Source organism: Alosa alosa, chromosome 20 (assembly GCF_017589495.1).
Source record: "Alosa alosa isolate M-15738 ecotype Scorff River chromosome 20, AALO_Geno_1.1, whole genome shotgun sequence".
Taxonomy (NCBI): Eukaryota; Metazoa; Chordata; class Actinopteri; order Clupeiformes; family Clupeidae; genus Alosa; species Alosa alosa.
Window position 1 is genome coordinate 6,876,507 of NC_063208.1, and position 15,000 is coordinate 6,891,506.

General features: G+C 45.5%; 1 protein-coding gene across 3 annotated transcripts in view; it reads left to right on the forward strand.

The window, feature by feature from the left end:
• Positions 1 to 3,518: 3,518 nt before the first annotated feature.
• snx13 (sorting nexin 13) overlaps positions 3,519 to 15,000 on the forward strand; it is a 42,606-nt gene continuing 31,124 nt past the window's right edge. Inside the window, exon 1 of one of the 3 annotated variants that reach the window (XM_048229417.1) lies at positions 3,519 to 3,815. In XM_048229417.1, coding sequence (XP_048085374.1) covers positions 3,714 to 3,815 — 102 coding nt within the window. In that variant the 5' untranslated portion in view covers positions 3,519 to 3,713. Of the gene's footprint in view, positions 3,816 to 4,589; positions 4,747 to 15,000 lie in introns of those variants that run through there. The other 2 variants (XM_048229418.1, XM_048229420.1) reach the window with 2 other exon arrangements.

Genomic DNA, 15,000 nt, shown 5'->3' on the forward strand with positions numbered 1-15,000 from the left:
TCATTTTGTCCATTTGCCATGGTAACCAAAATGGTTGCTTTGCGATGCTTTCAGGAATCGCAGTCCCAATTGAATATGACACCATGCCAGTCGCACATTCAATTGCCAGGAAACACAAGCAGCCTTCCGATAAAAGAAAATACACATCTGCAGTATAACATGAATCACTAAAAAATGCAAAAATAAATCACTGAACGCTACACCGACTTCTCATCTGCCGTTAAAGAGTTTGCTCCTCCAGGCGAATGCTTTAGCTGTTTCTATGGCGAGGGGTGGGAGTCATCAATCTCATCAATGTGACACTAGTATTATGGGCTGTCACTTCCCAACACTGCATCTGCATCATTAACCAGCGTGGTGTTAACGTCAAGTCTACGGGTCTGCAAGCAGCTCATTCCTATTCATCGCATATACAGCCCACAAGCAAAAGGAGGAAAAATAGAAAAGAAAAGAAGAAAAATTCTTACGCTTTGGCACCAAGCTCTGCTGAATACAATCTCATATTTAATAATTTATCTTCTCATATCCACTTTTTCCTACTCCATAGAGACAGATATTAAGTTAATCTGCAGACACTTCTATACACATGTGCTCCTTGGGAACCCCTCAGGGGAGCACCAACATCAGCCTTTTTTTTGTCTTTTTTCTGCTCCTCTGACTGGGATGCCTCAGCTGGAGGAGTTGGAGGATCAGCGGACTAAAGTGACAAAAGAAGGCCCAGCGAGCGCCCTGTCAGCGCGGGCGTCCATCTGCTGGCCTCTGCCTGCCAAGAACACATCCAGGGCCCTCTCAAGACAGCCGCGGGCAGAGACCGGGCATCTAAATATACTACACCCACTGTCACGCTGTTAAAACACAAACCTGTGGGCCCTGTTTCAACAACCTGATGACCTCGAAACAGCTCTTCCCTTCCTCCCTTGAGGAGAGAGAGTAGGTGGGGAAATAAAAGCATGTCGGCAGTAGCGGCCGGCCACGGCAGGAGCAGCCAGGGTTTGGTTGCCGTGAGGTGGAGCAAAGAGGGGGGGGGGGTGCATAAATGGAGGGCAGGAAGGGCCTGAGGTGGCCGAAGCGGTTACCTGTAGGCTCAGGTGAGTTCATGGTTGTCAGGTGGAGGCGGCCCTGGTGCGGTAATGGTGAGGGTAGTGGTGGAGTTGTGGTGAAGTCCTCTTCCTGCCTGTGACGGGTGGGAGGCTCCAACTGCATGGGTTTAGCTCAGAGTGCGCGTCCACACACCCACCTGCAGAGGGACACATGCACGCACACACACACACACACACACACACACACACACACACACAGAGACACACACACACACAGAGACAGACACACGCATACAGAGGTGGAAGAGTTTAGCTTCAGAAAGTAAAAGTCCTATGACTTATCTCTGCCAACCCTTCACTTAAACCAGCTGATTCTAATTAGCACAAGTATTCAGCCAGGTAAAGCAGCTAATTGGTGAGATCACCTGTGTTAAGTGCATAGTTAAATCCAATACATGGTTGGACTTTTACTTTCTGGGCTTTTCCACCTCTGCATATATATTATATATATGCACAGCCTTTATCTGCAAAGATACATAATGGTGCCCTCCTATGAAGCGAATAACCTATGCACCTAAAACATGAATGACTGCATTTCCATAGATGAACACAACACACATAGGCATACACCAACCTAGAATACGTACGTTAGACATAGACCCACTCTAATACTCACCGAAACCTACAGGGTCTTGCTGTATAAGCTAAAACTATTAAAAGCCAGGCATAGTTGGGATTAAATAGGGAATCCCCTTTAGCCTTGTTCTCCTATTTAGAATATTGTTTCTCTCATAATTTTCATGATTTTGTAGACGTCATTCCCCTTGTCATCACACTGTAACATAGGCTATTTTACATTCTCTGGCATTTGCCACAGAATCTGTTCACCATTTGCAGTAGTCCCAAGTTAATACCCGTCCACCGTGTGTGCATGTACATGTATGTGTATGTGTGTGTCCATCGACTATTATGTCGCCTACAAGATGTCCAATAGATTCTTCCCCACATATACATTCACATGTACACTCACGAAGGCGTAATTATCATTGCATGATGATGAACTGTTTTGGAATGGAGTCCGTCGCTTCAACCTCAATTGATGCGTCGCTCACGTACTGTGGGCGTTCGCGCAGAGGTCGTGTATGTGTTCAGGAGATGGTATCAGTTCTATTTTTAGCACAGCGATGTTTTCCCAGTGGAGGGAGGACGACGAGGAAGCGATGCAAGATACTAACCTGTTACCATGCATGCGTGAACAGCTCAATATGTATTAAACGCCAAAATACTTTTAAAACTGTAACTTGATCTACTTTGGACCGTATGCATTGTTTTCATTTAGTGGGTATGGTCAAGACTCCAGAGCAACTTATTTCTAACACATCGTAAGCCACAATCACAAATTCATTGAGGGATGGTCATTTTTGTGAATACTTTGCATTGCAGGAAACGTAAATAATCCAGTATGTCATAATATACCACCATTAAATAAAATTATGGGTCTGTGCCCAACAATTACCTTTGATAAACAAATGGCAAAGATTTGCTTAGTATTTCAGACAGAATGGATAGAGGAAACTGAATCTAGAGTGTCCCTATATCGTTTCGTAGCCAATTATCCGTGGACGACGAACTAACGAGAGATGTCGGTCTATACATGGTAGTGCAGTGTTGATAGTTTATCAAAGCGTTACCAAACAATGTATCTCGGGTAAAAATGGATTCTAGCGGCATCCGTGTTTGCGTGAATAGTACATGAAAATAGCAATTGGTAGGCTACTAAACTTACCCTTTCCGGGATTCGCGGTGAGTTATTACACCTTATGTACTTGGATACATCATTGTTGTAAATCCACACGTAATTCAAATCACATAGACATCTTCATCTCATTTTTAGAGGGAGAGGAGACCGACTAGCTTTCAGACAAACTGCAGCGAATGTTAAATGCTACCGCTGGCTCTGGCGACACAAGTACTTACTAAAAATAGCAACACAATGGACAGGATTCATAATAATATCGTTTACACAATAAAGACAATCGCAGTGCTTTTACCTCAGCCAGGCTGAAGATTAACCTGTCTAGATTGACCGAGGTTTTGTTTTATTTGTGAGATATATTTTCATCCATCTACAATTTTTTATTGTATTTTCTCCACAGATTTCCTCAAATAAAACGCGCGCACTAAAATCTAAATTGGTCATAGTGTTCTGCATGGGTGGATTATCGCTTTTCTATCAGTCAGTATGACTTATTCAATCAGTCTTAACGTAGTCTACATGATAGCAAATTTAAGCAGAAACATAACAGCCCAGTTAAAAGCTCGTGAAGGAGGGTGGTGTGTTCACCGCCTATCATTAGGTTCCGCATCGCAACATAAAACATAAGAATAGCGCCACAGGTGATGCATGTGCACTAACCATAACGGTGCAATTGAGGTTCATAAACCAAGGCTCAGAGTTCGCTTTTGTCTTGTGATCATACAAACGCTGCATTAACTGGCCAGACAAACCAGATGTACGGAGTGTCAGCTGGGTGGTAAGCCGAGAGGGATGAATCAGATCCACAAACGCCCTGCTCTCGGCCTGGAGTGCTTATCAGATACACACCCGGCGTGCCTGTGCGCCACAGAGGAAATATGAGAGGGTAATTTGGATAACACAGCTCTGCTGATCAAATGGGGAACCTGGTGGCAGCGACCAAGCATGGACTATTGAACGCCTGCAACCGCCACAGCTTTCTGACTGACCCGATAGCGTGTTTATCCAACTGGAGACAGGTAGGTAGGCCTAACCTGTCAGCGACCTCGCACAAACGGGATTATGGCCGTACTTGTCCTTGCATGGCAATGCCCATTTTTTCTCTCCTTTCGAGCAAACAGCAGACTTACCACATGACTTCAGTGATAGATGCTGAGATAAGACACGTTTCTGTCATATGAGGGAAGTAAAATAACTACATTTCTGTAAGAGGAACACGTGGAGGTTCCTCTTTACAGAGTATGGGCATTGTCATTGCCTACAATATTCCAGACGCCTCTGAAAGTGTACCATTTTAGTCAACCATGTTGCCAATGCCAACTATTTCTTATTAGGCTACTTAGTAAACAGGAGCTACACAGCTTGTAGGGCATATTAAAATGACTGAATATTCAATTTGAGATATCAAAGGAATGAGATGCATAATGTCAAAATCAAAATGTTTGCATTGTTTTAATACGAACATCAGTAGGGTATTTTTGGGGAAAGCGTCACTTTTTTACAATGAAAATAATAATTTTAGGAAAAACATATTTTAGGCCTATGTTCTGATTACCATTGCTGTTGGCTAAGTTATTTAATAGGCTACGTACGTGTCTATAATGTTGACAATGTAGCAACAATGTATTACTACTATGTTCACAATGTATCTATCTACCATCACAATTCTTTAATTTGGGTCGAAGGCGCTGAACCGCTGAATGCTTGTTGAGTAAAAAAACGCCCCTGGTCACGGGTATGTCCCTTGCGTCATAGCCATTGGTCCAATCAGTGGAGACTGTCAGAGCAGGGGATGTAAATCTAGCAAATATGGCGACTATCCGAAGAGTGTACGGACTCTGGAAACCTATCAGTTTTTAAACGAGAAAATAGCGACGTAACGTGTAAGAAAATGTGGTGGGGTTAGCCTGAAGGACTAGTGCCGCAACGTTTTAAATAATGTTTGCAGAGGTAAGTCTGCTGTGTCATTGAGTGCTGTATATTGAGTTTGTTTTACGTTGTGTAGTGACAGCACAACTAGCTAGCTAGCTAGCTAGCTAGTCAGCTAACGACAGTGTTTGCTATGGGCTAATGCTAGTTAGCTTAGCTAGCCACCAACCGAACAGGTAAACACAGGACAGAGCCCAGACAGGCTATGTTTTGAAGAGGCATCTGGTTGCTCAGTCTAGGATTACATCGCTAATACGATGAGCTGATTGTGCTGTTACCTTCAGATGCAACAACATCCTAAATTAGCTATTTTGGTGTGATTATTAATTTGTTGATAGTAGCCCAAATAGTGTTTTTACAGTGTTGGGCGAGATGAGCGCAACTTGCTACTCATAGGTGTTGGCTGGCTAGTGCTTGATTTGATGATAAACGGGTCGAACTCTTTATCTTGTCCCAGGTCGACAATTATCTACGTGGCGTTGTCTTTGACACCGTCCATTCAAGTAGCCTACAATGGAGCTGTTTTCGAACACTCCTTTCCCCGATTAAATGATTGGGTCAGTTCTTGTTTGGCCACAATGATTAATTTAGGCAGATGCGCACAGCTAAAACATCGAGTCGTATTGCAGCCTGTAAACTTGGTATTGAATATGCCATTCTTAGCCAGTGCTGAATTTGTACCATTTTGGTTTCAACGTTTACCTGTCAGATAGGTATGTGGGGGTTGATTGCTCCGATGCACTTGGCCAGTGAGCAAAAATCAGTTTTCCCCGCGCAGCTGTCACCGGTTCTCTTTTTTGAATGGTGTCTTTTTAACATAGTGGCAGCTGGATTTTACAGAAGCAATGTTCACATGCCTCCACTTCTCCGCGCTTCTTTGCTGTTACTAACAGTTGTCAATGATTTAGAGACAGACGCTTTCTGTCAAATTGGTTAGGCTTGGCATTGACACAGGAGTAGCCTCGTTATTGTGCAAGAGTAACGCCATACAAACTTTTAGCCTATATGCTCTAGTCTTTGAGTGTGGACAAAACTTCATATCCCTGTCGTTATGGCATACCTCTAGACACACATGTCCATAATTAACAGTTGCACATGTCTTTTTCAATTTATCTCTCCTTAGTAGCCTACGTTTTGAAATAACCTTGTTGCAACACTGCATGTTTTCTTGGGAAAATACTATACATATTTTATAAATGTGTTAAGGTACATTAAGATACATTCCCACAGTCAGTTTAGCTTTTATTGCCCACCTGCACTTAAAGACAGTTATAAGGATGGAATTAGGTAGATCTGCATTTAGCCCTTGGGTTGCAGTTATAAAAGGCGTAGAATAAGTGTGCCATGCGTATCCAAAGCTCTTTAGTGGATCTTAATCAAAGCTTAGGTCGATGGACGAGGATACCAGGCAGCCTTGCGTATCAAACATGCGTCAGAGGAAGCAGCCGTGACTCGACGGCCAGGGTGGCCTGACTTTCCTGTGGGCTGCGATGGAACTGTGCAAAAGGGTTTGCTGGTTTTGAATCCAATGTGGAATGAGGAAGTGAAGAATTCGCCACATCACTCACATGTTATTTTTAAATAGTGCTTTCATGTTTGCACAAAAGATGTGTGGGAGATGTGTTTTTTGCATTGTAAGATCCCTCACCTCACATTGCATGGCTGGAAATGGCCTGGCACCGATACTTGGAGCGGCACCGCGCTAAGCTAAACTGGGCTTGCTCTCTAGTGGTGAACCACTGGTTCAAACCGGTATATCAAGGTACCATAGAACAACTGAGGGTGACTTTTATTTGTCATCCTTTGAACGCACAAGTCTTAGCCGAGGTGTAACAACAGGTCGGATCAGGTCGAGTCTCTGGGTGGGCCGTTGAAGCTGCCAGTGATTGGCTACACCAGTGGCTTGTGTCTTCGAAAACACTGGTCCCTGAGAAGCCATAGATGAGATCTGGATTATGCGGTCCACCTTTAACCCTTTATAGAGAAGATGCTTGTCCTCTAGGCAGCTCAGTGGCTCCTGAAATAGCCTGTGGGACTGGGGAACGTGACTGGCAGGATTTAAGCCCAACAGAAGGGCTGTGGCTAGGCAGGCAGGCCAGCCGGCCGGGCGGCCATGGCCGCCAGCGAGACGCCCTCCAGTTAGGAGAACTGAAAGCACTGGTTGCAGCAAAAGACGGGGTGGGCATGTCATTTCATCCACCGTCAGCAGATCACTCAACGTCTAGTCCGGCTCGCCCCTGCCCCTAACTCCTTTCCCCATGTCCCGTAGCCACAGCCGTCGTTTTCATCTGATTGTGACAGTGACCGACAGGGAGAGCGCCCACCATGCTGGTGAAGCAAGCAGCCCTGAGGAAGGACAGACTGTGATTCACACAGTGAAGCAACATCACTGAATGCACTGGTCATGGTCAATGTCTTCATGGACCATTAGTGGATCCATGTCTTTATGGATCCACTGGAGGTTGCTTCATTATGTATTTGGGGAGCAGTGTTTCCCATACATTGACTTATTTGTGGCGGCCCACCACAATATCAACATTGACCACCACACAATGATTTTCCAGGTTGTACTAAATTGTGCTTAAATCTGGTTAGCATCAAGTTAATTCTGCAAACCAACCACCACAAATTGAATTCAATTCTGTGGGAAACACTGGGGGGGTTGGGGGTGGTAGTAACTAGTTGCCTCAGGCTAACACCTGTGGGACTCAATGCCTTGCATGTGTTTTCACACCAGCTAAACCGCTATGCAAGCCCGAGGCCCTCTTAGTAGTGCTAAGACCTGTGCACCTGAGACATTGTGAAGGTGTTTTGAATGACCACTCTCTCCTTGTTCTCCCAGCGTATGACACTTTAACTGTGTTGGTACTGTACATGTAACACCAGGCCCTGAGTAAGGATCATATTTCTCTCATTTATCAAAACAAATTAAATCTATGAGGAGAGAAGATATTTTTCTACTCTGTAAATATCCTCTACCTGGGATAAAATAAAATTAAAATAAAATAAAACCTTTGCATCTGGACACACTTCAGGGCACTTTGCTTGTGTCCAGGTATGTAAACACATGCCTGGTGGGTTTTTCCACAGGTCCACATTTAGACGTGAGGCAGATAAGTACGCTGGACAGATAACGCAAGGCTCCTCTCGGGTTACTGAAGGTTGTGGAACGTGACCAACGGCTCTGGACATGTAGGCCTAGCCTGGCCAGCCCCCATAGAGGCTGCGGCTGGCTTTGGAATGATAACGTGTGTGTGTGTGTGTGTGTGTGTGTGTGTGTGTGTGTGTGTGTGTGTGTGTGTGTGTGTGTGTGTGTGTGTGTGTGTGTGTGTGTGTGTGTGTGTGTGTGTGTGTGTGTGTGTGTGTGTGGAGGCTCTTCTGGCTTTGGTATGAAAACTGGCTCAGCCTGTTGTAGGCTGGCAGTCCATACTGTAGGTCCACCATTGGTGTTGTATTGGTGGCCATACATAGGACTCCAAATTACTTGAATGGGTTGCAGTGTAGATGTAGAAGTGGTGTGATTGTAGGATATGCAGGCCATGAAAAGAATGGGTACTTAGGGCCATTTGTTTTTCCTGGCTGCATCCTGTACAGCCAAGAGACTCATTTGTTGGGCCACAGGCTTTCACAGGACACGGCCATTAACCCCTGTGTGTGTGTGTGTGTGTGTGTGATATTGAGCTGTATTGTAATGTTTCCACTGCATGCACAGGGCATTGCTATACATAGCCTACATAATTACACAGTGCACACACACTCCTCACCTGTGATTGCACAAACCAGCACCTAGGGTAACAGATCGCTATCTCTCTGTCACGTGTGCTTAGTGCTTAGTACACACCAACCCACCCCCACACACACACACACACACACACACACACAGTTGGGATTCAGGTGATGGCTACAGTTAGCATACTCTTTGATAAGATGAGCAAAATTTCACTACCGGTACCACTTTGCTTTTCCAGGGGCGAGCGTGTAAAACACTCTCGGAAGGTTGATGTGAGGACAAGGACGTCCGGTATCGCTCTGTATACAGCATTCTATGGTGCTTTCAAGGCTAGTCTGGGCGTAGTTTCTTTTTCTTTTAAATCCTAGATTCCTGGTAGCATAATGAGGAAGTTATCTTCAGTACCTGGGCAAAAACAGGGTCATAAACTGTTGGCTGGTTTGTTATCGTTTTCAAGCGATGAGACACTGATTGCAAGACCTTGTTTTCGGAGGATGCTGCCTCATGATGGATGGAGGATGAGTTCTATGAGGCCTATGTGTCTGACAGTGGGACGTTATTGATGCGCTTGTCCCCCAGACACGTCGGTCAAGCGCATCAGACCTCTCACACACACACACACACACACACACACACACACACACACACACACACACACACATTCCCACTGTTGCCAGAGGGTTGCAGTTTGACTGAGCTCACGTTGGTGAATACTCCACGCTTTATCTGGAGCCCCACACCCTCCCACACTCTATTTTGACTATAGTGTGGTAGTCAACACGAGAGAACATTGACTTAAGTGCAAAAAATGCATTAAGCACATTCATTTTAATGTTATAAAACAATTCTCAACTTGTCATTTAGGCCTATAGGCTTGAATTCCATTGGTGCTCATATTATGACTTATGACTTTATGAGTTAGAGTTGCCATGGCAACTTCCCATGTTTACTCTGTGTTTATGTGGCATGGTCAACATTGGTCTGTGGCAGCAGGACCTTATCAGTATCTTCTCTTCATTAGTAAGGTATGGGAACGATACTTGATACCACCAGCCCATGTTTGTTATGATCGTATTCAGTTCATTGTTTTGTTCATTGTTTCATCGTATCTAAGTATAGTATATATACTTTTTTGATCCCGTGAGGGAAATTTGGTCTCTGCATTTAACCCAATCGGTGAATTAGTGAAACACAAACAGCACACAGTGAGGTGAAGCACACACTAATCCCAGCGCAGTGAGCTGCCTGCATCAATAGCGGCACTCGGGGAGCAGTGAGGGGTAAGGTGCCTTGCTCAAGGGCACTTCAGCCGCGGCCCACTGGTCGGGGCTCAAACCGGCAACCCTCCAGTTACAAGTCCAGAGTGCTAACCAGTGGGCCACGGCTGCCCCAATCTACGGCTGCCCCAATCACGGCTGCCCCATCTAGTCACTTTTAATCCACCATCTCACTGCTGTGAGCCACAGTGCAGGACTGTTGGTTGTTTTATTTATTCTACAGATTTTTACTGGTTTCTTCTGTCCTGGTGGTATTTCTAATGCCCTTTGTTCACTTCCTTGCATCTTTAGCCTTGCTGGAGGCAGGCACAGGCAAAGACCAAACCAAGATCAAGCACATTTCTTTGCGCTCAGGCACTGACAGGGGCAGCTGTTTGAAGTGGGAGATGAGCTTGCGATCGCGCCACAGGAGAAGCTCTCACAGATAGAAACACCCACGGTCTGACTCTCTCCAGAAGATGAGTCTGAGTCACTCCTCTGGCAGGCTTTCCCTTGCTTCTCTGTCTTCTTCTATGTCCCCCTCCCCCACCCACTTAACTTTTTTCACACTTTGAAGAAGAAATTGAGTGGTAATCCAGGAGCCCCTCTCCCTCCCTCTCTCTCTCCATCTCTCCCTCCATCTCCCCATTCTCTCCACCCACGGACGCAGTTCTCAGAAAACTCTTCCTTGAGGCGCATCTGCCCCTCACGGAGGTGTGGACCGCTTCCAAAAACTGAGGTGAGGTTATAGAAGGGTTGAGAGGGCTTCCTGACACTCTAACCCCAACTCCCAACTCCACTCTCACCCCTCCCGCCACCCCACCCCACCCCACCCCTTACAGCTGTCTCTGTCCTCCCAGGACATCCGTCAGTCGGTCTTTGGCGCTGTTGCTGAGACACTTGACATGGTACACGCTCCCCCCTCTGATGCAGCTGACCTGTTCAGGAAGATAGACTCTGATTTTCTGTCAGCGTCCAAAGCCTGTAAATGGCACTCTGCTATCACACCGGGGAAGGATCATGTTGGCGTGACTGTGGCGCAGAGTTTCTCTCGCTGACGGATTCCTGACGGAGTTGTGTAAATATTTAGAGCCCTAGTAGGAGCAGAGGAGGAGGAATGGCTTCTGTGTGTGTGTGTGTGTGTGTTGTGTGTGTGTGTGTGTGTGTGTGTGTGTGTGTGTGTGTGTTGTGTGTGTTTATATTCGTTACCTGGGAGCGTGGCGCATTAAAACGCCAAGGTCACGGCCTTGTTTTCCATGCGCTGTGAGCACTGAAACCAACCGTAAGCCTGTCTCTTTAACCGTACACTGGAAAACGAATGGGAAGCACAACCACATGCAAATAGCCACTGCAAATAGGCACCAGAGAATGCTAGCCTTAGAGAGAGAACTCCGTGCCTGAATTGGACCCCAGCACTACGTGGCTAGTCTGTTAAGTCCTTTTAGTCAAGACAGGGCATGACTGATGGCTCATTAAGGTGTGGTCCAGGGCAGGAACAGGACCTTTTCATTCGGACTCCTACGCAGTGGCAGAAGACACTAATAGTGTTTGCCTTCCTGCCTCCCAGTAGCACATGTGGCCCTCCATTGTGTGGACGTTGTTATGACAGAGGCCCGGCCTCTAGAATGTTGGGTGTTTTTGTGTTATTTTTTTTTTTTTCATGTCCCAGAATGCACGAGTAGGGCTTTGTCCATCGAATCACTGCTCTTTTTTTCTTTTTTTTTCCTCTCTCTCTCTCTCTCCTTTTCTCGCTCTCACTCAACCGGTTCAGCAGTTGACGGTCCATTGCAAACAATGTAGGCTAGTTTAATGACTTGTCCCAGGTGTGCCAAAGCTCAACCACAGAGCCAGCTGCCTTTGTGTGCGTGACGTTGTAGCATTGGTACAACACAACAAAATGAACTCAACTCACTTTTGAAAATAATGTTCCGTCTAGTTTTAACATGTGGCCCTTTCAGAATGAATACTTTGGATTTGGCAAAGTGAGAAGAAGTAGGCCTAGCTTTTGACATTTGAAATCTGCTATAAGCTAGATTTTTATCCCCAATCCAACTCGCCCTCATTTTAATGACATGCTTTAAATACTTCATGATCTACTGTGCATATGGAATTGCGTCTCTGTGACCTGGTGCGCCAGTCACACTGTTGAGCATGGTCCTTCAGAGCGAATGCTAGCTCACAGGGAGCGGGAGGAGTCGTATTGGCTGTGAAGATGTCCCGAGTTCCCCTCTGTGGGGGGGGGGGGGATGATGTCAGGACGTCACGGGGCTGTCTCCCCAAACGCCCTAGTTTCCTACTGAGGGCCAAGTCCCCACCACACACACACCACGCACACACACACACACACACACCACACACACACCATGCACACACACGCATATACACACACACACACCACACACCACACATGCACGCACACACACACACCACACATACCCACACACGCACACATACGCACATACAGACACACACATATACACACACATCGTACCCCCGAGAGTTGGATTCAGCCTGTCAGCACAGCCTGAGAGATGGCGTCTCTCAGCCAGACAACCAGAGATTTATTCAGACCAAATATGAGATCATTTTTGAGATCAGTCCTTTCCTATCAATCAATCCAAGTGTCATTGGAACTGAGTCTTTATCCAGTGTCTCTGTCGGTTCAGAGACTGGTATCTTTACTGAGTGGAGAGTTGACCCATGTAGTTTATCCTTGGGAGGTGTTGTGAATAGTGTTGCACAGCCTTGGGACTTATCTCTTGAAAGTATTGTAGCAGTAAGCATATCTTATAAAGGTTTGAAGAGGGAGCATTTAAAACCAACACAAGCAAGCTTGTGGTTCAGATCTTGATTTTGTGGTGCCTTTTAGACAGAGGGAAGTGATGTAGAAAGGTTCAGGTCAGTAGTGCTAGCATAGAGTGAGTGTGTGTGTGTGTGGTCTATAGATGAAATTGTGGTACAGTTGTAGACATTCTCTGTCTGTATTTTAAGTCCTGATTTGTGTGTTTGTGCATGAAGTGTGAGAAAGACGTCTGTCTGTGTGTGAAGTGGGTGAACAGGTTGTGTCTGAGTGATGCGGATGAACTGGTTGTGTGTGTGTGTGTGTGTGTGTGTGTGTGTGTGGTGTGGTCACTGCTGGTAAAAGTCAGGCGGCCCAGTTCCCCTCTCTTCCTGCTGTGACAATAACAGGAAACGGGTGGATGGGAAATGCATGCTCTCCTCCAGACACCGCTCCTGGGCCTTTTTTAAATCCTCTCTCTCTCTCTCTCTCTCTCTCTCTCTCACTCTCTCTCTCTCTCTCTCTCTCTCTCTCTCTCTCTCTCTCTCTAACCCCCCTTCTCAACCTCTCTCTCTCACACATACAAACGCTGTCTCTCACACACCTATTGTCTCTCTCTCTCTCTCTCTCTCTCACTCTCTTTTTCTCGCTCTCTCTTCCTACCTCTGCACCCCCCCTCTCTTCTGTCTTTCATACACACAGTGTCTATGTACACACACACACACACCCCCATGCATTTATGTTGGATAGCCTGGGCTCACTCTCCTTTTTGTCTCACTCAGATTGTCTCTCTCTTGTGTGTGTGTCTGTGTGTGTCTGTGCGCGCGCGTGTGTGTGTGTGTCTGGCTCACACCTTCTGCGGCTCTTTCTCTGGCCGTTTCTAATCCTGTCTCTGTCTTCCTGCTTCCTGTCTGGATTCCCTTCCTCCACTGCTACCTCGTCTTTTTTCCTGTGTCTTTGGTCTAGTGCTCTCTCTTTCTTTCTATCTCTCTCTATCTCTCTTTCACTCTCTCTCTCTCTGTCTCTTTCTTTCTCTCTTTCACTCTCTCTCCCTCTCTCTCTCTCTCTCTCTCTCTCTCTCTCTCTCTCTCTCTCTGTCTTTGTCTCTTTCTTTCTCTCTCTCTCACACACACATCTTTGTTTCTTTCTTTCTCTCTCTCTCTTTGACCTGGATACTGAACACTATCTTTACCTCTCTTTGACCTGGACTCAACACAACTTTAAGCAACTCACACACACACACACACACACAACACACACACACACACACACACACACACACACACACACACACACACACACACACACACACACACACACACACACACACACACACCAACCAGGGGAGACTTTTCAAAATGGGGGAGAATTCCCCCCTTAGGTTATTTATATAGGGGGGATTTACACAATTTTGGTCGGGTTCTGATACCAAGTCAAGAATTGCGATTTCGATACTTCTTCAATACTTATTAAAAAATGTATTTGATTTGGGGGCCCCCACCACCTTGACGTCATCAGTAATATTGAATATACTGGAGTTGGGATCATTCACAAAAGTGGCCATCCTAGATTCTGCTTGACTCTCTCATCACACAAACACACACTGAAAATGATGGCCTATGTGATATGTTTCTATTTCATATATTTTTAAATTCATATCGAGTGTATTTAGTTAATAATGTATAGTATTTTACTAGTAATTACTAGTAGCTAAACATATTTAGTAATTTGAATGCTTCATATTGATTTTTAAACTATTACATTTAGGCATATCTTTAATGTGGTGTGTAGGTCTAATTGAGTGCACATTGGTGATGTGTAGGTGTAATTGAGTGCCTTTAAGAAATACGTGACAGTAATTAGCCTTCATCCTGACTGTTTTAGGCTAGTGAATAACAGTTGTGCATAGTGCATAAGGATATGTGGATGCAATTCATTATGTTTTCTATGTCATTAGATATAATAAATGTTCAAAAAACGAACAACTCGAAGACAATCTTTCTGGGATCAAGTGTTTTGCAATGTTCACTAATGATTTTAGTGAGCATTAGCCTACTGGCAGACGTGACCTGAGCTAGCAGGGTAGTTACCAAGGAGCTCTCTCCAGATGTAAAAGTTTGCCATGGCTAAGTAGCCTATTTGCGTAAGCGCAAAGTGGTTCTCTCTCTCTCTCTCTCTGCGTGTGTGTGTGTGTCTGCGTCTGCATGAGGCTATGCTCAATTCAACTCGGTAGTTGATCCGTCCGGTCAATAGCACCGCATTCACGCCACTTCATGATTATATTAACGTCATCAGACAGGCTGTAAAAGTGTATGCGGGAATTTCTCGCATTATGATGGCTAGAGTTGCGGGACTTGAACAAATTATGCGCAATACCCGCAATCCCGCAGTGAAATTTAGGCCCTGCACACACGCACACGCACACGCACACGCACAAACACTCTCTCTCTCTCACACACAAACACACATTTTGCATTTTTCTGAGAGTGGGTTAGTGCTGACCTTAGGCC